The sequence below is a fragment of the Micromys minutus genome, assembly GCF_963924665.1.
Source record: "Micromys minutus genome assembly, chromosome: 1".
Lineage (NCBI taxonomy): Eukaryota > Metazoa > Chordata > Mammalia > Rodentia > Muridae > Micromys > Micromys minutus.
This window is the reverse complement of record NC_137969.1, coordinates 204,230,622-204,253,736: the sequence shown is the minus strand read 5'-3', so window position 1 is coordinate 204,253,736 and position 23,115 is coordinate 204,230,622. Positions and strand designations below refer to the sequence as shown.

The 23,115-nt window shown below is 41.6% G+C and overlaps 1 protein-coding gene across 1 annotated transcript; it reads left to right on the top strand.

Annotated features, from left to right (window-relative positions):
* The first annotated feature begins 3,996 nt into the window (after positions 1 to 3,996).
* Positions 3,997 to 15,334, top strand: TRAPPC6B (trafficking protein particle complex subunit 6B). Its single transcript, XM_080933612.1, has 6 exons — positions 3,997 to 4,290; positions 8,402 to 8,469; positions 9,842 to 9,959; positions 11,320 to 11,403; positions 14,158 to 14,251; positions 14,806 to 15,334. The coding sequence occupies exons 1-6, from the start codon at positions 4,210 to 4,212 to the stop codon at positions 14,835 to 14,837; spliced, it is 477 nt and encodes a 158-aa protein (XP_080789738.1). The 5' UTR covers positions 3,997 to 4,209; the 3' UTR covers positions 14,838 to 15,334.
* Positions 15,335 to 23,115: the final 7,781 nt, after the last annotated feature.

The window sequence follows — 23,115 nt, the reverse complement described above, 5'->3', positions numbered from 1 at the left end:
CTCCCAACCGCTGAGCCATCTCTCCAGCCCCCAAATAAACTCTTAACATTGTGGGAATATACAAAAATGTGTCCTTGTTTCTAACATAGTGTGCTGGTTTAATGATCTTATTAGAACCCTACTTAGAGTTGGGCCTGGTGGAGCATGTCTGAAATCCCAGTGCTTGGGGGTTGGAGAAACAGCTCAATGGTTAAGATTGGGCTCAAAGAATGCAAGTCTGGTTCTTAGCACACAAATCAGGTGGTTCACAACTATTCATAACACTAGCGCTTAGAGACCCTACATCTTCCTGTGGCCTCTGTTAGCACCCACACTCATGTGTACACACACTGTCACAGTGCAAAGCATGGCAGACTTGGTTCTAGAGAAGGAACTGAGAGTTCTATATCTGGACCCACTAGCAAGCAGCAGGAAGTAAATATCCACTGGGCCTATTTTGAGCATCTGAGACCTCAAAGCCTGCCCTACAGTGGCATACCTGCTCTAACAAGGCCATACCCCCTAATAAGTGCCACTCTCTATGCACCAAGCATTTAAACACACAAGTCTATAGGAACCATTCCTACACACACTCTCTCTCTCTCTCTCTCTCTCTCTCTCTAAATGTCTGGCATTGGAGAGATGGCCCAATGGTTAAAAGTATTGGCTATTCTCCTAGAGGACCTGGGTGTGGTTTCTAGCACCCACAGTGCAGCTTACAACCATCTATAGCTCCAGCCTAGGGAACCTGATAACTTCTTCTGACTTTCATGGGCACCAGACACACATGCAGGCAAAAGAAATATACCCATGCACATAAAAGATAATTTAAAGATACCCATTTAAAAACGATTATGAAACTCCTCCAGGCTGCTGTGTGGGTCTGTGCCTTGCATTGCTGAAAGTCTCTGCTTTTGCTCCTCAAGTGCTTTGATTTAACAGGACCATACCAGCATGTGCACCTTTTAGGTGGAATGTTTAGGTCTGATTTATTTGATAAATGACACAAATATTAGAAGGGATTTATTAAGAATATAAGCAAATCCATGTAGTAGTAGTAGTTGTAAATAACAATGATTCTAAGTTCCTTAGAAAAATTCCACCTGTCTAGATAGATTTCAGGGAAAATATTAAGTATTCTTTAGGGTTTTTCTTCTTTCCTTTTTTTTTTTTTTGCATTGGGGAAGCTGGGATCAGAGGTCCTACAGCATAAAGGATTTTTTTTTTAACTTCTGTAGACTTTAGAGCAGTGGTTCTCAAACATCTACGTGTGTCACCTAAGACTATTGGAAAGCACGGATATTTACATTACACTTTGTAACAGTAGTAAAAAGGGTTGTAGGATTAGGAAGGTTGAAAGCCGGTGCTTTAGAGTGGAGGGTCCCTGAGCTTAGCAATTTAGTGATGGTACTAAATAGAATATAAGGCCATAACACAGGTTGCCTAGGGCTAGAGCATCTGCAACCCACTCCCCTTCTCCTGCTCTACTGTGGGGCTTGGGCAGGCCATGAGCTTAGGGAAGGTACTGGATGGAAGATGATGAGGCTGATCCACTCCACTCAGGCAGCATCAGTGATACATTAGTTACTTTTCTCATTCTGTGAAGAAAATACCTGTCAAGAGCAACTGAAGGAAAGTGTTATTTTGGCTCACAGTTTGAGGGTACAATTCATCATGGCAGGGAAGACATGCTGGTAGGATCCTAAGGTGGCTGGTCCTATTGTAGCCATAGTAAGGAGACAGGTAGAATGAATGCTCAGCTCACATTTTCTTTTTTATTCAATTTAGAACCCCAGCCCTTAATAGTGTAACCCACATTTAGAGTGGGTCTTCCCACCTTTAATTGTCCCAATCTAGAAACCCATGGCGAAGTCCAGAGGTTTGCCCCCTAAGTGATTTTATATCCTGTCAAACTGATAATATTAACCGTGACAGCTACTATTATTACAATTATAGAACTGGCATTTGAAAATTCCTTTGAAATAATGTAACATGTTATTGTAACCAATTTGAGAAAACTAATGTTGTGAGGGGAGAGAATGAAAAGTGATGAAGAGAATGAAGACAGCTAAAATGTACTCATATATAATAAATAAATAAATCTTAAAAAACAAACAAACAAGGAGTATGACACCAATTTACGTTGGACCTCAAAAAATAAAAATAAAAAACCAACCAACCAAACAGTACCAGACTATTCAGTCTCAGCAACACCAACATATTTGCTTAACATGCAGGAGGCCCCACCTCCACACAGAAGTAAAGGTCAGTCAGGTGCAGTGGTATTCTAGAATTTAGGTGTTGGGGACAGAGGGATTAGGAATTCAGGACCAGCTCTGATACAGGGCTGATACAATTTGATACGAGATGAGACCCTGTATCAAAAATAAATCAAGGAAAAATTTAAAGAATTTTAAAAAGCACAGTATGGGGGCTGGAGAGGTAGCTCAGAGGTTAAGAGCACTGACTGCTCTCCCAGAGGTCCTGAGTTCAAATCCTAGCAGCCACATGGTGGCTCACAAACATCTGCAATGGGATCTGATGCTCTCTTCTGGTGTGTCTGAGGACAGTTACAGTGTACTTATATATAATAAATAAATAAATAAATCTTTTTTACTTAAAAAAGTGTAGTATGCCTAAGCATGCATATTTGTACCTGTAGAAATTGTTCTAGCACAGATGGTGTCCTAATGTACACCATTTCAGTGACACTTGCAAGATCGTCAGCCTTTTTTTTTTTTTTTTTTTTTTTTTTTTTTTGCCTTCTTGAGGCAGGGTTTCTTTGTGTACCCCTGGCTGTCCAGAAACTAGCACTGTACATCAGGCTAGCTTTGAACTTGAGATCCACTTGCCTGGGCGAGTACTTTTTACCTAGTCCTCATAATGATTATATTTTCTTAGTGTATCTTGTGGGTTTTTTGTTCTTATACCACTCCTAATTGTTCTTGAAATCCAACTCCCCAAAATCTTCGAAAGCAAAATGGTCTTTTAGGTTTTTTATTTGTTTGTTTTGTAAACTGCATTTAATCCACCATATCTGATCTGAGATTTGTAGTCTGAGGAGTGTTTTAGAAGCAGGTGTGATGGTGCTGAAAGAATTAAAATTTCAAGTTGGCCCCACTGACCCTGCTTTGAGGACAAGTATGCTTCAAGGCTAAGAACAAAATAACTTGTTTAAAGAAATGGCCCAAACCCAGACTGGCTGGATTTGATAAGGTCTGGGCTGGCCTTGCAGTCCTGAGAGAAACAAAGTATGAAGGTCAGTGTGCCCCAAAAGAGAGTGGCCTAGAGTTAAATAGTGTCCAAAATAGACAGAGTATGCCAATTTGAATAAACCAATGAAATTGCTATGCGCCCGGTGCTAACTGCCTATGTAATTTTCCCTATAAATATGTCCCCCCAATTGAGTTCAGGGTCGACTCCTCTATCTCCTGCGTAAGATATGTGTCGCCCTCAGAGCTCTGGTCTACCCCCTTCCCCTCAATAAACCTCTTGCCTGATTGCAGCAAGATAGGCTCTCCGTGAGCTCTTGGGTTGGCATATCCTGGTATCTGAGTGAAGGGCTTCCCCAGTCAGGGGGTCTTTCAGTGCCTGAGAAGCAGAGGGGGCTCAAAAGTTTAAGGTTAGATTGAGCTAGGCTGGCTTCGAACTCAGAGATCTGCCTGCCTCTGCATCCTGAGGCCTGGGACTAAAGACTTGCTCCACCATAAATATTTCTGTCATTTATGCTGGTCGCTAACTCAAGGCAGTCCTCCTGCGTCAGCTCCCAGGGTGCTAGGATTATATGCATGAACCATCACGCTGAACTTTCAAGACAGACGTTTGGTTGTTTATCCTCTAGCGCTATGCTCCTCGACTCTGCCTCATCCTGGAGAAAAGGGTTTTCTCTCATCCATGCTCCTGATCAGCCGGCAGCAGCCCTGTTAAGCACCAGCGCTGTTAAACTCCAGCCCACCTAGCGTAGAGCAGGGCGCCGGAAGTTGCTCACCCCATCCCGGAAGTTGCTCACGCCCCAAGCCCAGCTCTCTGTAATCTCGGCAGGGTGTGGGCTTGTCATAGGGTCTCAAGGGCCCAGTGGCGGCGGCCCTGGGGAGGGGCGCGGTCCACAGCGGCCTTTTGCGGCCTTAGGACCGGGGTAGGCCACGGCGCACAGCGTGCGGTGCGGGCTAACGGGAGCCTCGAGTCCCGCACTAGTTGGAGCCGACTCGGCGCTGGAGGGATCGGCGGGAAATGGCGGACGAGGCGTTGTTTTTGCTTCTCCATAACGAGATGGTGTCCGGAGTATACAAGTCCGCCGAGCAGGGGGAAGTGGTGAGTGCAGCCACGCACCCTGGGGTCATGTGGTGATACTTGTTCCATTGCTCTCCCGCCCCGCGGACTCAGGTTAGACCGAACTGGTCCACCTAGAGGCATCCCACAGAATAGAATCTGTCGGCTGTCTCCTCCGAGATAGAATCTTTCATCCATTTCTGTTTGTCTTCTGTTTGGTGTGCTTGTGTCCGTATGTATTTTATTCTTGACCTTGTTAAGATTTACCTAGAGTCTAACTGCAGAGCTGGTTTTGACATTCCTGCTTAATATTCTGTTGCTCCCAACAGTTTTAGAGGCCCACTACAGACTGTCCCAGCGAGACTGTACCGTTCTCATCTCTTGATTCAGGATACCACACCACACAACTCCAGGGCCAAAGCCTGATGAACCTTGGAGTTAAAGCAAGGAAACTTTGCAAGATTTTTAGCAATAATTATGAAAGCACTTACATTTATTACTTAAAGTACTTAGTGTTCATTATGTCAGAGCTGGTTTTAGGAGTTTGGTGTTAATAGTGAATGGCACAGGGGCCCCGCCCTTTTGGAGGTTACAATAAGCATGCCTAGTGGTTTACATTTAGCTTATATGTATTGGTATTTTGCCTGCACGTATATTTGTACATCCTGCATGCCAGATCCCAACAGAGGCCAGGAGAGGGCTTCGTATTCCCTGGAACTGGAAGTACAGATAGTTGTGAGCTGCCGTGTGGGCACTAGGAATTGAGACCGAGTCTTCTGGAAGAGCAGCCAGCTACTTGTAACTGCTGAGCCATCTCTGCAGCCTGCTCAAATTCTATTCCTAATTACATCCATCTACAATCGATTACCCCCGGGTTACAGCATTTTCACTGTGTTAGCATTGATATTTGCCTAACGCTGTCCTTACATTTAGTCTACCCCCAATGCAAAACAATTAGTAATATATTCAAATGAAGTCCTACCTCCCCCCCTTTAAAAAATTTTTCCTGCTTTTATTTTTTTAATTGACTTAAGTGGGTTAGCCCAAAAATAAGGCTCTACTCACAACAAATCCTTTTAGAAATTAAGAAAAAAAAATACCCACAGGTTGTGAATGGTTTTACCTATTGAAATGCATTTCTAATTGGGAGGGGAATCTGTACAGAGAGCAAAGATTATGATTATCACCGGGAGACGGTTTCACCCTGTACACTTGGCTGGCTTTAATTCACAGAGATCTGCCTGTCTCGGGAGCTCTGGGATTAAAGGCATGCATCACCACAACACTTGGGATTTAAAAAAAAAAAAAAAAAAGTAAAGTTACTTTCCAAGATGAGTTTCCTCTGCCAGTTGTCTCTGACTTCCACTACAGCTTTCTGGCCAGAGTCTGCCATCTTCAGCTTCAGAGATCTCAAAGAAGACCTCAGGACTCAGGCTTGGCTGTATAAGCAAGTGAATATGCAGATAGTTCAGATAGCATGCTATTACTCCTTTGATGAGTACATGGAGCTCCATTAGATGATGCAGAAAACATTCTCAAAGTCAAGAAAACAGCAAGGTCTCATCCTACTCTAAGGAGATAATATCCGTCTGCTACAAAGTGTTTCCAACTAGAAATGGTCAAGGAATCCAGTGGGTGAGAAGGCAATACAGTATTTTTAAAGGCATCTTTTATTGGGAGCACAGTTTGAAAAAACAATGTATACCGTTTTGTCTTTATATTATCAGGTGGCAGTAAATATTGTGAGATTGTTTTTGTTACAATTTTTTTAACTTGAACCTTTACAAATTTTTTATTTTATTATGTGCGTAATGGTACTGTCTGTACTGATTTTGTTCTTGGTTCCCGAGCCGGCCACAGAGGTGGAGGTGAGAGAACTTGCTGGAGTCAGTTGTCTGTTTCTGTCACATGGGTCCCAGGGATCAGTGCAGGTTTTAGTCTCGGTAACAAAGAATCCAGCACCTTTACCCAGCGAGCCATCTTTCTTCTAATTAAAAAAAGTTTTATGTGTATGGATGTTTTGCTTATATACATATCTATGCATCATATCTGTGCCTCCAGAGGCTAGAAGAAGAAATCAGATCCCCCAGAACTGAAGCTACAGATGATTGTGAGTTGCCATGTGGGTGCTGGGAATTGAACACAGGTCCTCTGGAAGAGCAGCCAGAGCTCTTAAAAGCTAAGTCATGTATCTTAGCCCCCTGCTATTGTTTTACACTCAGGAGTAGTTCTATTAGCTGTTAAAAGAAAAACACTATGACGGGCAAGCTGTGTCAGCTGCTGCCAGGAGAAGAGAAATAAACGAGAAAGAATACTGATGCTGTTTGTAGTGGAAGTAGACCGGCACATGGCAAGTGGAGAGGGACTTCAGAAAACTAGTGAAGAAGCCCAGAGTCCCAGGGAAAGCCTACTTGCTTTGGGCCAGTATCTAAGGGATGGATAGGAAAAGTAAAAGAACAGCTTCTGGTAAACATAGAGAAGGGGCAGGCTGTCAGGCATTAGCTCCACAGGGCCACATGATGGAAGCAGCTGTAAGTGTCTGCCTCTCGTTAACATACACTTTAAACTCTTTACTTATTTATCTTCTGTGTATGAATTGTTTTTTCTCCCTGTGTGTTGTGCCACATGTGTATGCCCGGTGCCTGAGAAGGCCAGAATGTGTCATCAGATCTCCTGGGGATGGAGTTACATGTCGTGAGCTACTATGTGGTGGTTGTCCTCTGAAAGGACAGTCAGTGGATTTAACTGCCGAGCCATTCCTCTTAGACACACTCGCGCACGCACGCACGCACGCAGGCATGCGCACACGATATGCACTTATATCTTTTATATGATGATGGAGCTCTAGAGCCTATTAGGTATCAGCAGACATGCTTCCAGTTACACTTCAAACTGTCGAATGAGCAACGAAGGAGACCTGGGTGAGTGTTCTGGTCCTCTGGCTCTTACCATTTTTCTGTTCCTACCCCCATCAATATATTCCCGGAGCCTTATGTATATGGGTTGTAGTGTAGATTTATCAGTTGGTGTTGGGCACCTCACAGTCAGTTGTTTTCTGTAGTTTACATGTTACGGGTTTTTGTGATGATCTCTGTCTACTGTAGAAGAAGCACTTACCAGTGGAGAGAGGGTAAGTATTTAGAGTGCAGTTAGAAACGATACTGGTTAGGAAGTGGCAGTAGTATGCTCATGAGTTCTCCAGCCACAGTCGTTATTGGTAGTACCAGGCATACACTCCTTCCTCTTAAACAGACCTTATGTTCAATTAGATGACTGCAGGTTACCCCCAAGAAATAAGTGATCCTATTTTACCCTTGGGGACATTCTGCCATTCTGGTCATTGTTATGGCTCGTAAGCATCACAGCTAGGGAGGACTAGTAATTGTTTTTCTCTTTTGGCAATTAGCATATCACTTTTGGATACTTTTGGTAGTGTCTATCAATAATGTCTTACTTTCAAATTCTAGGATGCAGCCAAAGACAAGGGTAACAGCCTATACTATTTTAGGGAATCTCTTGAATTCCCCTTAGCAACAGTACAGAGAAGGTTCCCAACCTGCACTGATGTTTTTGTTAGATAGTCTGTGTCTCTGTGAGGAGCATTCTTCGTAACGTGGCGTACCTTCATTCAAGCATGTATGTATGTGTGCATGTGCGAGTGTCATCTTGACTTTAAATTTTAACATTTCAGAATTGTCACTACATATACTAGCAGAAGACTCCACTGATACAGGTGCTTTCTCTCAAACCTAAGAACCTGAGTTAGATTTCTGGGACCCAGGTGGTGGAAGTAGCAGTCCAACTCAGTTTGTCCTCTGACTCCCACATGTGTATTGTGAGCACATACAACACACACACAAATATATGCAAGACAAATTTAGGGCTGTTGAGTTACTTACTTACAAAGGATTTGTTGAATTCCTGGATTCTTGATGGGAAGAGAGAACAATGCTCAGAGATGGTCCTCTTCCTTCCACCTTTGTGTCGCACACGCCCACTGCACCGTTCCATACGGGGTCATCAGGGTTGGTGGCAAATGCCTCTGCTTGCTGAGCCACCTTCCTGTCCTCTGACTTATATGCTACTGTCTTAGAATACAATGTCTTAGGACTCTTAAGTATTCAAAACTGCTTTTTGTTTTGTTTTTTAATAGGAAAATGGACGGTGTATTACTAAGTTGGAGAACATGGGCTTCCGAGTGGGACAAGGATTGATAGAAAGGTGAGCAGTATGGATTTGAGAATTTTCTTCCAGGTAGGTTATGAACACAGAAGATTCCCCTTCAAACCATTGCATAGAACATATTTTGATTTTTAATTTCCAGTTTTTACTTTTCATTTTCATAGTTGATAGATAGAAAGTTATTGTTAAGGGGCTGCTGGTATATCAGTAGAAGGTCATGTGTTTTGTGTGTACAAGGCCCTGAGTTTCATTACAGAAAATAAAATTCTCTTTAGACCTGATCTTAGTTAAAATCTGTTATTCTGGTTTTATCATTTTTGTTTACGGACATGGCTTGCTGTGTAACCTAGAGTGGGCACAGACTTAACTAGTCTTCCTGTCAGTCCCCGAGGACCGGGATTGTGACTGCTCTCTATGGTGCCCAGCTTCAAACTGAGGAAGGCCTCTTTTACGTGGATAATTTTTTAATGAAAACATTAACATACTGAGATGCCTCATTGCACTTTCTGCTTATGGCTTCGTAGCTTTTAAAATCTAAATGGAATTTTGTTTAACTGCATAGGCATAGAAATGTATGTTTATGGGTTACTTTTTGTTTTGTTTTGTTTTTTGAGGCAGGGTTTTTCTGTAGACCAGGCTGGCCTAGAACTCACAAAGACCCTTCTGCCTCTGTCTCTTGAGTGCTGATTGTAAAAGTGCACTATCATAACCTCACCTGGCTGGATCATTTTTTCCCCTTAATTCCATTCTGAATATATAAATAGTTGAATTTATATTAGATAAATTTTATGTAAAACTAATCAAATCTTTTTTTTTATTTAAAGATTTATTTTTATTTACATGAATACACTGTAGCTGTCTTCAGACCCACCAGTAGAGGACATCTGATCCCATTACAGATGGTTGTGGTTGCTGGGAATTGAACTCAGGACCTCTGGAAGAGAAGTCAATGTTCTTAACTGCTGAGCCATCTCTCCAGCCCCTATTTATTTATTTTTGAGATAGAGTTTCATACTATAACCCAGCCTGCCCTGGAACTAATGTAGCCCAGGTTGGCTTCAAACCTGAGAAGCGCTTGTTCAGCCTCCAGAGAGTTTAAATTATAGGACCAGACCACTCCGCTCATCCAGGTCCTTTCTGTTGCTCAGTTTGAAGTGCAACTGGAAACGTGTCTCCTGATACCTAACAGGCTCTAATGGGCTCTTGGGCTTCGTAATCATATAAAGGCTGCAAATGCCCTGAGATGAGTCTTTACTTGGTGTTTATCACTATTGACTGTAAATAAATGTTTAGTGCTAGTAGTACTTAGAAATTAGTTAATAATCTGTCCCTCTTGGAAGAGTAAAAAAAAATTCCTCCTTTGTTTTCTTTGGGAGAAATATATTGTATTACTTCTAGTTGATCTTCTTAGGTTTACGAAAGATACTGCAAGGTTCAAGGATGAATTAGACATCATGAAGTTCATATGTAAAGATTTTTGGACTACAGTATTCAAGAAACAAATTGACAATCTAAGGACAAATCATCAGGTATTTGGATAAACCTTTGCTGCTGTTGTTTCCCAGTCACCAAATGTGAATGTCCTTCGTATCGGTTACTTACTTAGCCATCATGGGTGTGATGCGTGTGAATGCAGGTGCGTCCAAGGCACGGTGAGGTCAGAGGACAGCTTTCAGAGTTGTTTCTCTACTATAGGTTCCAGGGATCCAGTTCAGATTGTGAGGCTTGTGCACAGTGCTTTAACATGTTGAGCTCTCTTTGTTGGCCCTTAATTTATTTATTTAAGTTAGATTATTTTGTTTTTATGTATATGTTTGCATACATAAAAGCATTTTGTTCATTTAGTGCCCAGAGTAATGTCAGATCCCTTGCAGCTGGAGTTACAAAGGGTTGTGAGCTTCAGTGTGTTGGGCACTGAATCTGTCCCTTTTGCAAAGGCAGCAAGTAATCTTAATAGCTGAGTCATCTTTCTTACCAACCTACTAAACCTTTTTTTTCTATAAACTTTGTATTTTTCTGATGTTACTGAGAAGTCAGTCTTTATCTCTGGTAAGGTAAAGTAAATAAGGAGAAGGCAGCAGTTACCTGTAATTATAGCTGTTTTTTCCCTTTAGTTACATAAGTTGTATTAAAATGTAAACTGTAGCAAATAGGGACTGGAAAGATGCTCAGTGGTTAAGCGCCTGTCTTGCTCTTCCAGAGGACCTGAGTGTTGTTCCCATCACCCATGACAAGTGGCTTGTAGCTTCTTGAAATTCCAGCTCCAGAATTCAGTGTTTGGCTTCCTAGGGAATATGTGTGCATGCACAAACAGATACATATAAACACAATTAAAAATAAAATAACTCAGGTGTTCACAACTGCCTGTAATTCCAGGTCCAGGCGATCGGACAATTTTTTTCTCATCTCAGTGAGCAGCTACAGTGACTCGCACATTCCTGTACACAGACATAAGACACACAAACAATTCAAAAAAGATGGAGCCTGGCTGGAAAGATGGCTCAGTAGTTAAGAGCATTGACTGGGTCCTGAGTTCAATTCTCAGCAACCACATGGTGGCTCACAACCATCTGTAATGGGATCTGATGCCTTCTTCTGGTGTGTCTGAAGACAGCTACAGTGTACTCGTACATGAAATAAATAATTCTTTTTTAAAAAAGATGAATCTTAAAAAAGGACTTGTTTGGCTATGCAGTGGTTGGTTTATATTATGTTGATTGATTGATTGGCCTACTTACCTACCTACCTATCTAGAAAGAGACTCAGTCTGTAGCTCCCTGCTGACTCTGGCAGAATCCCAGACATGGGAACCTCACCTGCCTAGGGTGATGTTCGGTATGGACTCCAGGCTGCACTGACTTTTGATACTACTTTTGTATTTTGAAACAGGGCATATATGTTCTTCAGGACAACAAATTTCGACTCCTCATTCAGCTGTCTGCTGGAAAACAGTATTTAGAACATGCATCCAAGGTATGTACTGGAATTTGGTTTTGTACTGAAAAGGAATTAAAGAGAAAATTACAAAATCAATCACAACAGATTCAAATTAAACATAATAATTTTAGCAATTTGTTGAGAAGCCTGAGTTCTTAAGTATATTTTGTTTTTTTTTTGGTTTTTGTTTTTTCAAGAAGAGGGAAGTTTGTGGGCCCCCTTCCTTTTTTAAAGAATTATTTATTTTATGTATATGAGTATACTGTAGCTGTCTTCAGACACACCAGAAGAGGGCATCGGATCCCATTATAGATCTATATGGTTGTGGTCTCCATGTAGTGGCTGGCAATTGAATTCAGGATATTTGGAAGAGCAGTCAGTGATCCATCTCTCCAGCCCCAAGTACCTATTCTTAAGTAATCTTTTTTAAAGCAGATCATTTTTTTCCTATTTTATTTTATTATTTTATGTATACAAGTGCTTTTGCCTCCTTTATTATTGTGCACAATATGTGTGCCTGATGCCTGAGGAGGTGGTGAGTTTCCATGGGCTGGAAATCAAATTCAGGTCCTTTGTAAGAATAATAAGTGCACTTAACCTTTGAGCCAACTCTCCAGCTCCCTCTTTTATTCTTAACTCACATGTTAAAAAGCTAATTTAAAAAGTCTCGTAAGGGGGCTGGAGAGATGGCTCAGTGTTTAAGAGCAGTGACTCTGCTCTTCTAGAGGTCCTGAGTTCAATTCCCAGCAATCACATGGTGGCTCACAGCCATCTGGGATCCAAAGTGTTCTCTTTGGATGTGTCTGACAGCTACAGTGTACTCATATAAGTAAAAGAAATTAAAAAATCATTTAAGTGTCTTTGAATAAACTGCTTCAATAAATAGTGTTTATCTATACCATTATGTATAAGTCATTTTCTCTGCAACAGGAGACATGTTGATTATCAGCTCCTGTGTATCTGAGTAAGGTGGATGATACGGTTACCTCAATAAAGATACTCAGTCATCACCTGTGCAGAATTAGTCACCTCAGAGTTTATCATCTTTGGTAGGCTAAAATGTTTAAGAACTGTAATTGTCATTTGTTTTTAAAAGTTTATTTTACATTAAGTATATCTGTTTCTAGGTTTTAATCTTACAAAGACAACAGATGGACTAAAGAACAGTAACAAATTTTAGGTTTTTGCAGGTTTTTTTTTTTTTTGGAGTGGAGGCAGGATCTCACTATGTAACCTGGCTAGTCTGAAACTTGCTGGTTAGACCAGACTAGCCTGGAACTCAAAAGAGATCGTCTGCCTCTGCCTCCTGGGTGCTAGGATTAAAGGCCTATGTTACCATGTCTGGCAGAATAACAAATTTAAATATATGGGTTCCTTCAAAATAATTAACATATCTAGGGAAGTATAGTTTGCTATGTATCTATAATACTTGCTCATACCTCAGTTTTTTTTTTTTTAATTTTTAAAAGTACCTTACAAAATAGGTTTGATGATTCCTCTTTCATGTACACTTTGTTCTTACTGGCTCTCCTGTCCCACTGCCTCTGCCACTTGTTGCTCGTTTGTGCTGACCCTGCTCTGCATGGAACGTAGCCTGCCTTCTGTCTTCATGTCACGTGTATTAGATTGCCCTCTTTTTTTTTTTTTTTTTTTTTAAATTTCCCTCCCATATTAGAATTTAGTTAGGATGTTTTTATGGTTAATATATGTATTTCATTTTTTTCTTTTTATTAATCATTTCACTATTTTTAGTTCTCATTTAACTTTGTGATATCTTAATTTGTTCAGCTTTGAAGAATAAATTAGCATTTTTTCCTGGGGGACTAGATTAATGGTTCAGTAGTTAGGAGCACTTACTATATAGCCCAGTCTGGTGGTCTACTTATATTCACCTTCTTGCCTGAGCCTCTCCAGTGCTAAAATCACAGGCACACACCAGCCTCATAGCTATGCTGTGAGACTTTTGTGTTACTTTGTTTGAGACAGGGTTTCTCTGTCCAGCCCTGGCTGTCTTGGCACTCGCCCTGTAGACCAGTGAGTGCATGTGCTGCCAACGCCTGGCCTACGCTGTAAGTGTTAAACAAGATGAGATGTTTTGCTAGTGTGCTGCTGGTTTTGTGTCAGTTGACACAAGCTGGAATTTCCACAGAGAAAGGAGCCTCAGCTGAGGAAATGCCTCCATGAGATCCAGCTGTAAGGCATTTTCTCAACTAGTGATTAAGTGGGGAGGACCCAGCCCATTGTGGGTGGTGCCATCCCTTAGCCTGAGTAGTTGATAGTGCAGGTATATAAGCCCCCCCCCTTTAAGATTTATTTTATGTATGTGAGTTCACTGTAGCTTTCTTCAGACACACCAGAAGAAGGCATTAAATCCCATTACAGATGGTTGTGAGCCACCATGTGGTTGCTGGGAATTGAACTCAGGACCTCTGGAAGAGCAGTCAGTGCTCTTAACTACTGAACCATCTCTCCAGCCCTTTCTTTTGTTTTTTTTTTAAGACAGGGTTCACTATGTAGCTCTGGCTGTCTTAGAACTCACTATGTAGATCAGGCTAGCCTCCAACTCACAGAGATTTGCCTGCTCTGCTTTCTTAGTGCTGGGGTTAAAGCCGGCTTCACAGCTTCTCCCTTGCCCTTTGCTCCTGCTCTCACCTCCACATCATTCTCTTCTTCTGCTCTCCTGTATAAACACAGCAGTGGTTTCTCGGTACCATAGCTTAAAGCAGCTCTATGTTTATCAGTAGCTTCATTGTTTTGGTAAATCCTTACATTTTTTTCCTTCTGTTTTAGTATCTAGCATTTACATGTGGCTTAATCAGAGGTGGCTTGTCAAACTTGGGAATAAAAAGTATTGTGACAGCTGAAGTGTCTTCAATGCCTGCCTGTAAGTGTAACTCACCTGTTTTACATGTACACACCACTTTTCAGGTCGTTCTCCGTTAAGCCTGGAGGAGACTAACGATGCTGACACTCCCTGTAGCACCCCTTCTCTCACACGGATGCGTCTTCTCACTGCATTGCTAGCCAAGCATATTATTGAGTTGAATTTTACTGTATTACTTTTCTGCCCACTGACAAATTAGTAATGACATACCCAGAATCACCAAGCATGGTGACTCACCTTCAATCCCAACATTCAGGAGGCAGAGGCAGGCCAGTCTTGGTGAGCTACATAGTGAGATCCTGTCTCAAAACAGAGAGGAAGGGAGAGGGGAGAGAGAGAGAAAGGAAACAGAGACAGAGACAGACCTAGGATGGAGGGAAGACATAAAATAGATAATTGTGCAGTGGACTAGACTTTATTGAATACCTTAAGGACTGTGGAAAAACCTCTGACATAGCAAGTTCATTGAGTGAAACTACTTCCCGGTGCAAATGAGCATGCTTGTTGTCTTTATGCCCAAAAATCGAAGAATAATGGTCTGTTTCCTTTTTCAGGCAAATTTCAGGTGATGATACAGAAGCTGTAGAGTGAGCTTGTGACTCCTGGGCAGAGCATTGCACGTCCTGATTTCACCTCATCGTTGGATATCTGCTTTGGAGCAATTGTTATCTCCCCAGTCAATAGACCAAACTCAGTTAGATACAGGTCCCTTGACCATGACTTGAACTGTTCAAAGTGATTTCAGTGAACTAAACACCAAGATGCAAGGCCTCTTCATTTTAAACATCGTTATTTCTGTAGCGTGAAACATTTAGCCACCGATTAGGAAGTGAAACTCAGGGTGTGTTGAATTGCTGTATAGAAAAATGTGCACCAATCAGAATAGTTTGTGTTAAAATGACCAAAATTTGTTGAAGTGTAAATCTGTTTTAGTTTATATATATATAAACTACTATGTTAAATTAAGCTTCATTTTTATTGTATTGCTTATAATTTATTTCTGTCAAGAGAATTCATATGCTTATATAAGAATTTCATTTATACATTGTGTATATATGTGTATATATAAATACATGCATTACTGTCTAAATTGCATGAACGTTTATTTTAATAGATTTAGTTCTTAAGACTCACATTGATTTAATCAAAGTGAAATGTAGATTAGTTTAAATGTGAATTTGGTAACTCTAGTGCCAAAGAACTTTAGGGGTGTGCGTGCGTGCGTGTGTCCGTCCGTACTTCATGAGGATGCAGTAGACCAGAAGGAGGCAGTGGATGGATGCCATGGAGCTGGGGTTAATGATAATTGAGAGCTGTGGGTATGTGGGTGCTGAGGGCTAAACTTTTGTGCTCTGCAAGAGCAGTGTGTGCTCTTAACCATGGAGCCATCTCTCCAGCCCATGTTCTGTCTGCTCTGTTGATGAAACTTAGATTGAATCTTGCCTGGGCAAGTCTAATTCCCAGCACCACCATTTTGTTCACAGCCTAACTAGGATTTGTTTTTTTTGTTTTTGTTTTTTTTTTTTTTAAATCAGTGCTATTCTGCCTGTTGAGAGAATCTCAGTGTGATTTTAATTTGCAGCGCCCTTCTGACCAGTGTTGAGACTTCTTCCTTTGCTCATTGGCATTGTACATCATCGTTTTTAGAACTATGTGCTCACTTCATTAGTCAGTGTATGTTTGGTTAATTATAGCCAAAAGGAAACTTAGTAGAAACAAGGGTAAAGTTAGTCAAGAGATAATAAAGAAAACTCAATATGCTTTTTCTTGAGGCTTGCTTATAAAATTAAAGTCATAAAGTACTTCAGAAAATATTAGGTTACTTTTATGAACTTCTGGTAAAGGCCCTTCCAAAGAAAAAGTAGGAAAAATGGTAACGGAAAATAGCAAAAAGGCTAAACTAAGCATCCATATCCATTTATTGCTGTGATAAAAAATATGACCAAGAACAGCTGGTCAAGAAAGGGCTTATTTGGATTACGTATCTTGAACCATAATCTGCTGAGAGGTTAAGGCAGGAACTTGAAGGCAGGAACTTTAAACAGTTCCTGTTAAAAGTTAAACATTACCGCCTTGCTCAGCCCACTTTCTTATATATAACCTAGGACAACTGCCCAACAGTGGTACTATTTAGAGGGGGCTGGACCCTCCTACATCAGTCGAGAGAATGCCCCAGACTTTCTTACAAGCTAGTCTAATGGAGGCATTTTCTCAACTGAAGTTCGCTCTTCCTATGATTTTAGCTTATGTCAAGTTGACAAATATAACCAGTACATATTTTCTACAAATGCTAGGAAAATAATGCCCATATACAAGAGGAAAGTTGTATCATTACATTAATACTATATATAGCAGTCAATAAGACTTAGGCAGTAAAACTAGAAAATTGTTGTGTGGTTCATTTGATAGTGTATTTGCTCTAAATTCCACCACTAGGAATGTATAAATGCTACAGTGGCAGTGTATACAATCCCAGCATTCAGAAAGAGGAGCCTGGGGGATTAGAAATTCAAGGTCATATTTAGCTACGTAAGACTTCCCTTAGCCAGGAGGTGGTGGTGAATGCCTTTAATAGCAGTGCTCTAGAGTCTGTCTAGAGGGCTTCTAAGCCTGTGCTACAAAACAACAAATTACCCTGAAATTTTCTAGAAGAGAAGAAGAAAAAGCATGAAATTGGTCATGGTGATGTCTGCTATCACACCCTGGGCACCGGCATAGAGGTAGGAAGACAAACGCCTGAGATGCTGCATGTCAAGGCCTTGGAGATAAGTAGACCAGCAGCTGACTGACAGAAAACACTACAAGTATTTGAAGATACATAGCTAATACAGAGCGCCTATAACTCATGGACAGTGCCCACAGACAGGGAAGTTGCCCATGATCCATGTGTGTAGGAACAATCTTACTTCAACTAAGTGGGTATATTTAAAAAGACTTGTAAGTAAAAGGGTGGTTTTGGGAAGAAGGGTCCCAGAGCAAAAGGAATAAGAGGAATGTGGAATTAATATGCCCCAAATACATTATATATGTGTATGAAATCGTCAAAACATTCTTTTCTTAAAAAGACCTCCCGGGTTGGGGAGATGGCTCAGAGTTAGGAGCACTGGTTGTTCTTCAGGACCTGGGTTCAATTCCTAGCACCTACATGGCAGCTCAAACCTGCCTGTAACTCCAGCTCCAGAGGACATAGACATGCATGTTTGCAAAAGTCCAATGCACATGAAAATAAATACTGAAGAAAAAAAATGTGCTCCTACAATTGAGTAGCAGAAAGCAGCCTGATTGAAAATGGCTAGGACTGAGATGTTTTCTCAAAGGAGTATAAAGGACCAGTAAATCTGAAAGTACGCTCAGCTCGGGAGGGCTCAACACTGCACAGGAAAATGCAAGCAATGCCATATTAGTTTATAGTGCTTAGGAGGGCTAGTATACAACATATGCTTAATATAGATGTGTGTGTAAAACACACAATGTCCAGTCATGACTTCCCTTGATCCTTGTGTAGTGTTAGGATGGAAGTTAGCACACCTAGCTGCTATGGGAAACGAAAAGAGAAGGAAGGGTTAGTTTCATTTTCACGAAGCAGTGTCATAGGCCTTTTGCTGTACTCAGATACAAATTTTGAGTAGATGCTGGGCAGTTGGTGGTGCACACCTTTAATCCCAGCACTCAGGAGGCATAAGCAGATAGATCTCTGAGTTTGAGGGAAGCCTGGTCTACAGAGTTCCAGGTCAGCCCAGGTTACACAAAGAAACCCTGTTGAAAATAAACAAAACAGGAGTTTTCTGTTTGTTGAGGAGATCTTTAAAAGCTTCAATTTAAATTATGGGTGTCTGCCTATGTGTAGGTATGTGTACTTGCGGGGATGTGAGAGGCAGGGGATCCTGGAAACTGAAAGATGAGAGCTGTCCTGTATGGGCTTTAGGAACTCTCAACCATCTCCCTAGCTGAAGAAGCTCTTTATGGTCCTTGGCAGCTAACAAGCACCTTCTACTAACTTTAAGTCTTTCATTTAACCAGCATTATTCCCCCAAGGGGCTGCACCGTTCCTGGAAGTACTGCAATACCAGGTCGATGCGTGGAGTGGACGGAGCAAGCTCCTATTCCAACTCCTAGTCCTAAAAATCCATTTAATATATTGTCCTCAGATAGAGGACGTATCAGATATTAAACTGATAAGAACAGATACTACACTTGATCTTAGCCAAAAGGCCGAGAAGCGATAATGAACTCTTAACACGCAGCCTTACTTTAAGCGCGAGAGACACACTAACATCGTGGTGACCACTTGCAACCCTCATTTCCTGCTTTTCCCACAGTTCCTTCCCACTCTCGTCCGAGTGTGTGTCCTCCATACCTTATTCCCTCTCTAAAACACAAAGCTTCAGCTACAATTTCCACAACCCGGCTCTCCCAGCATTCCCGCTCGCTCTGCACCAGTTTGATTTGCATGCCTCGCCCTCTCTCGAGGGGCGTGGCGATGTACGCCCCGCCTATCGAGGAACATTTTCTCAATTATAATGTTGAAGTCCGAGAGCAGGCAGTACAAGACTCTTGATCTACTAAGTGAGCCATGGAAGCTGTGTTGGCCACATTCGCTGCCTTATGTTTTCAGTACTGATTTACAGCCATGGTTTATATTTGGACCGATCAGAGGCTTACCTTTTTAAAGCATCAATCCTATTAGTCCACCGAGAAAGTGCTTCCTCTCTAGCCTAGGTTGCATGGACATCTAATGGTCAGAGGCTTGTGATAGCAAAGCATCTTATGTATCAAACAGCTTGTTTCTGTTTTTGGGAGCAGAGTTAATCATCTATAATCATTATGTGTGTTTTGAAAATATTTGACAAATATTAATATTTTGAGATTATAATCACATCACGTCTTCCTATCCATTCTTCCCACTAAACGCTTGCTCACGTATATCCATCCCTTGTTGCTCTTTCAGGTCCATGGTCTCTGTCTCTCTATGTCTCTGTCTCTCTCTCTCTCTTTCAATAGTTTACATTTCTAAAGGCATCTAAGGAAACTGGTGCTGCCATATGGCATATGCCACTGATAGTCCTTTTGCTCAAGACAGCCAGAGTGGTGAGGCAGAGTCTAACAGACTCTGACCATTCCCAGGTACTCACAGAGATGTTTAGGCTGTTACCCCAAACCATCGACACTAAGTGCCTTGGCCCTGAACTTAATTTTTTAAATTATAGAAACTCCATACTCTACACCCATTGTAGATATAATGGTGGATCATCCTGGTCTTCCCTCAAGGGTATAGTGCAGTCCTTTCTGTATGAAAGTTCACTTAGCAAGTGCATTTGGACTGATCACTCTGGTGTTTAGTACTTCACTGACATCCTACTAACCTGTCTGGACAGTTTGGGAAGGTCCTTTATAGTAACTCCCCTACAGCTAGGAGAAATAGTATTTACCCTAAAGAACTGAAACAGAGGCCCCTGAAGTGGACACTGCCATGTTCACTACATTTCTCACAAGAGCCAACAGTGAGTACATAGGACTCAGGACACAAAGCAAACACATGTGACACATACATATGAAACACCAGTGAGTCTTTAAAAATGGATGCCTGGTACCCCGGATCTAACAGAGCTGGTAGAGAGCTTGCCGGGTTTCACCCCAGCACCATAAACCAAACACGACGGTGGACATCATTCTATTGCTTGGTAGGTCAAGTCAGGAGGATCAAGAGTTCAAGGTTGTCCACAGACATGCAGCAGGGATCAGCTATCGTCTTTGTGGGGTTTGAAACCAGCCAGTTCTCCATGACACACAAACTTGGATGAACTTTTATTTATTTATTTATTTACTTATTTATTTATTTATTTATTTATTATAAACACTGTCGTTGTCTTCAGACACACCAGAAGAAGGCATCAGCTCCCATTACAGGTGGTTGTGAACCATCATGTGGTTGCTGGGATTTGAACTCAGGACCTCTGGAAGAGCAGTCAGTGCTCTTAACCACTGGGCCATCTCTCCAGCCCAGATCTTGCCATCCTAAAGTCTCATTTTCATCTGATAATATAAAATTCACTTAATCCATTCTACAAATGTGCATAAATTGTTCCAAAGTTTAAAGTCAGACTCCTGAGATTCAATGAAATCTCTTATGAATTACTATAAAACACAAGTTATATATTTGTAACATGTTACAGTGTAAATATTCCAAAAGGGAGGGATGGGGACAAACCCATGAGAGATGGGACCAAAGCAAGACTGATATCCAGCAGGGCAAATATCCTCCACCTCCATGTTCACCACCTGGGGAATCACGGATGCTCCAAAAAGCTTGGGTAGCTTTGTTTCTCCAGCTCTGACACCTACAGCACATTCTTACTTCTATTGGGCCAGCCCCGCTCCATACCTGTAACCCTCCTCCGTTGATCCTGGCATCTCCAACATCCGTGGATCTCCACTGCAACTTAGGCCTCACTATCAGTTTCAGGTACTGGCTGATGACCCTGCCACCTATTGCTTAGTCTTGAACCTTATACTCGGTTATTGGTACATGTCTATAATCTTAGCATTCAGGAAGTGGAGGCAGGAAGATTCTTAGTCTGCTCTGGCTCCATAATAAGAATCTGTGCAAAGTAACAAACCCTCAAATAATCCATGTGTGGAGGCACATGTCTGAAATTCCAACACTCCAGATTGGGAATTCAAACACTCTCAGCTACATAAGTTTGAGACCAGCATGTGATACACACATAGGCTACTGTCTCAAAATATTAAAAACAAAACATGATAAAAATGAATTTTGGAGCTTGGAATGGTATTGCACGTCTTATGACTTATTTATTTTATGTATATGAGTACACTGTTGCTGTCTTCAGACACACTAGAAGAGGGCATCAAATCCCATCCCAGATGGTTGTGAGCCACCATGGGGTTGCTGGGAATTGAGCTCAGGACCTCTGGAAGAGCACTCAGTCCTCTTAATCACTGAGCCATCTCTCCAGCACCTGAGTATTGCATATCTTTATCCCAGCATCCAGGACGCTGAAGTGTGCAGATGACACAACTTTGAGGCCAATATTGGTTACGTATCTTGCTGGCTAGTTTTATGTCAACCTGACACTTATACCCATTGGAAAGGAGAAAACCTCAACAGGGAAAATGCTACCATAAGAACAGGCTGTAAACAGAGAAGCCTGGAAGGCATAATAACGTAGGTGGGACACCTCTAGACTGGTGGTCCTAGGTTCTGTATGAGAGAACACTCAGCAAGCCAGTAAGCAGCACTCCTCCACGGCCTCTGCATCAGATCCTACCCTGATTTCCTTTGATGATTAACTGTGGGATAAATCCTTTCCTTCCCAAGTTGCTTTTGGTCATGGTGTTTTATCACAATAGTATCCTTAGCTAAGAAAGAAATTGATACCAGGAGTGGAGTATTGATGTGACAGACCTAGCAATGAATTATTTAGAAGGCTTATAGGAGAATTTTGGAATTCTGGGGATAGGAAACCCACGTATTTTCAAAGTGCTTGGGAAATGAATATTGAGAGAAATGCAGATGACAGAGGCCTGGCTTGTGAAGTTCCAGAGAGAAGTTTGAGAGTTATTTAAACTCTATCTGGGCCATTGCATACTTTGGTTTAAGAATCTGTGGTTCTTGCTATCTGGGGCTGAAGAACGACTATGATTACAAGATCATCAGAACCACTACAGTGAAACATCTAGTTTGCTGGGATACTTGATGCTGGTCAGCTGTAGCTGAGAAATTATCAGTGATTAAGAAGAGATCACTGAAATGAAACCAGCACCACTGAACTGAATCTGGGAAGTGTTCCAGAGATGGCAAAGACTGTACTTCATGCTGGCAGCTGAACATGGTAGTGTAAGAGTCTCCCAGGTGGTAGTGATTTTGAATGTATGGAGGGTGGTGTTTAGTCCAACGTCCAAAGTCCCCAGTCTATGGCCATCTGAACAATGTTGAGTCTAAAGTTCAAAGTCTCTTCTGAAAGTCATCCAGCCATTTAACTGTAATCCCCAAATCAAGACAGGAAACCAGCTGGGCAAACTCCAAACTCTGCATCGACAAAGCTGATATCAAAGCTGTCTTTAGATCTCCAACTCCTTTTTGATCTTTGTTGACTGCAACAAACTTCTTTCTCCTGGGCTGATTCCACTCCTGTTGTAAGACCCCGAGGAGTCTTAGCTCAGGAGCACAACCCACAGGACACAATTAGATGACAGACCGCTGTAATAACAAGAGGTTTTAAATTCCATGTACATGGGATTGCAGGGAGAGTCAACCCCGAACTCAGAAAGCACACATCTTTTATACTTTTTTGTAAGGGGAGTGAACTACTATTTTACCATTGGTCAGTTGTATAATTTTCAGAAAGAGGAGAGGAAGTGGGGGGAGAAACTTTGGTAGTAAGGTTGTTGACAATTTGCATTCTCCTTGGAATTCAGTACAGGGAGGGGTAAGGGAGCTGTTCCTAAAGCAGTCATTTTTGTTTTGTCTTAACTCAGCTTGGTCAGTATAGCTTGACTTGACCACTAAAACTGTGTTTTTACATTTTCAGAACCTTGTTTATATATTTTAAAACTTTGAGGGGTTTTGTCCTTGTTTTGTTTCTCAGAATTGGGTGATTAGAGCATGAGTTAACTATGACATGCATCAGGACCCTATCTAGGGTTTTCTAGAGGGCCAACTGGCTATCAGTCAATATATTCTGTGTTTTTTTCTGAGAATTACTCTGGGCCATTGTTTTTCTTTGTCAGGCACGGGCAGGATTTCATAGCCTTGGGATGACTGGAAAGTCCCTAAAAACCTTTTTTAAACATTACTCCCTGTTAGCTGCTTTCTTCAGCAGATAGCCCATGGCTCTGGTATC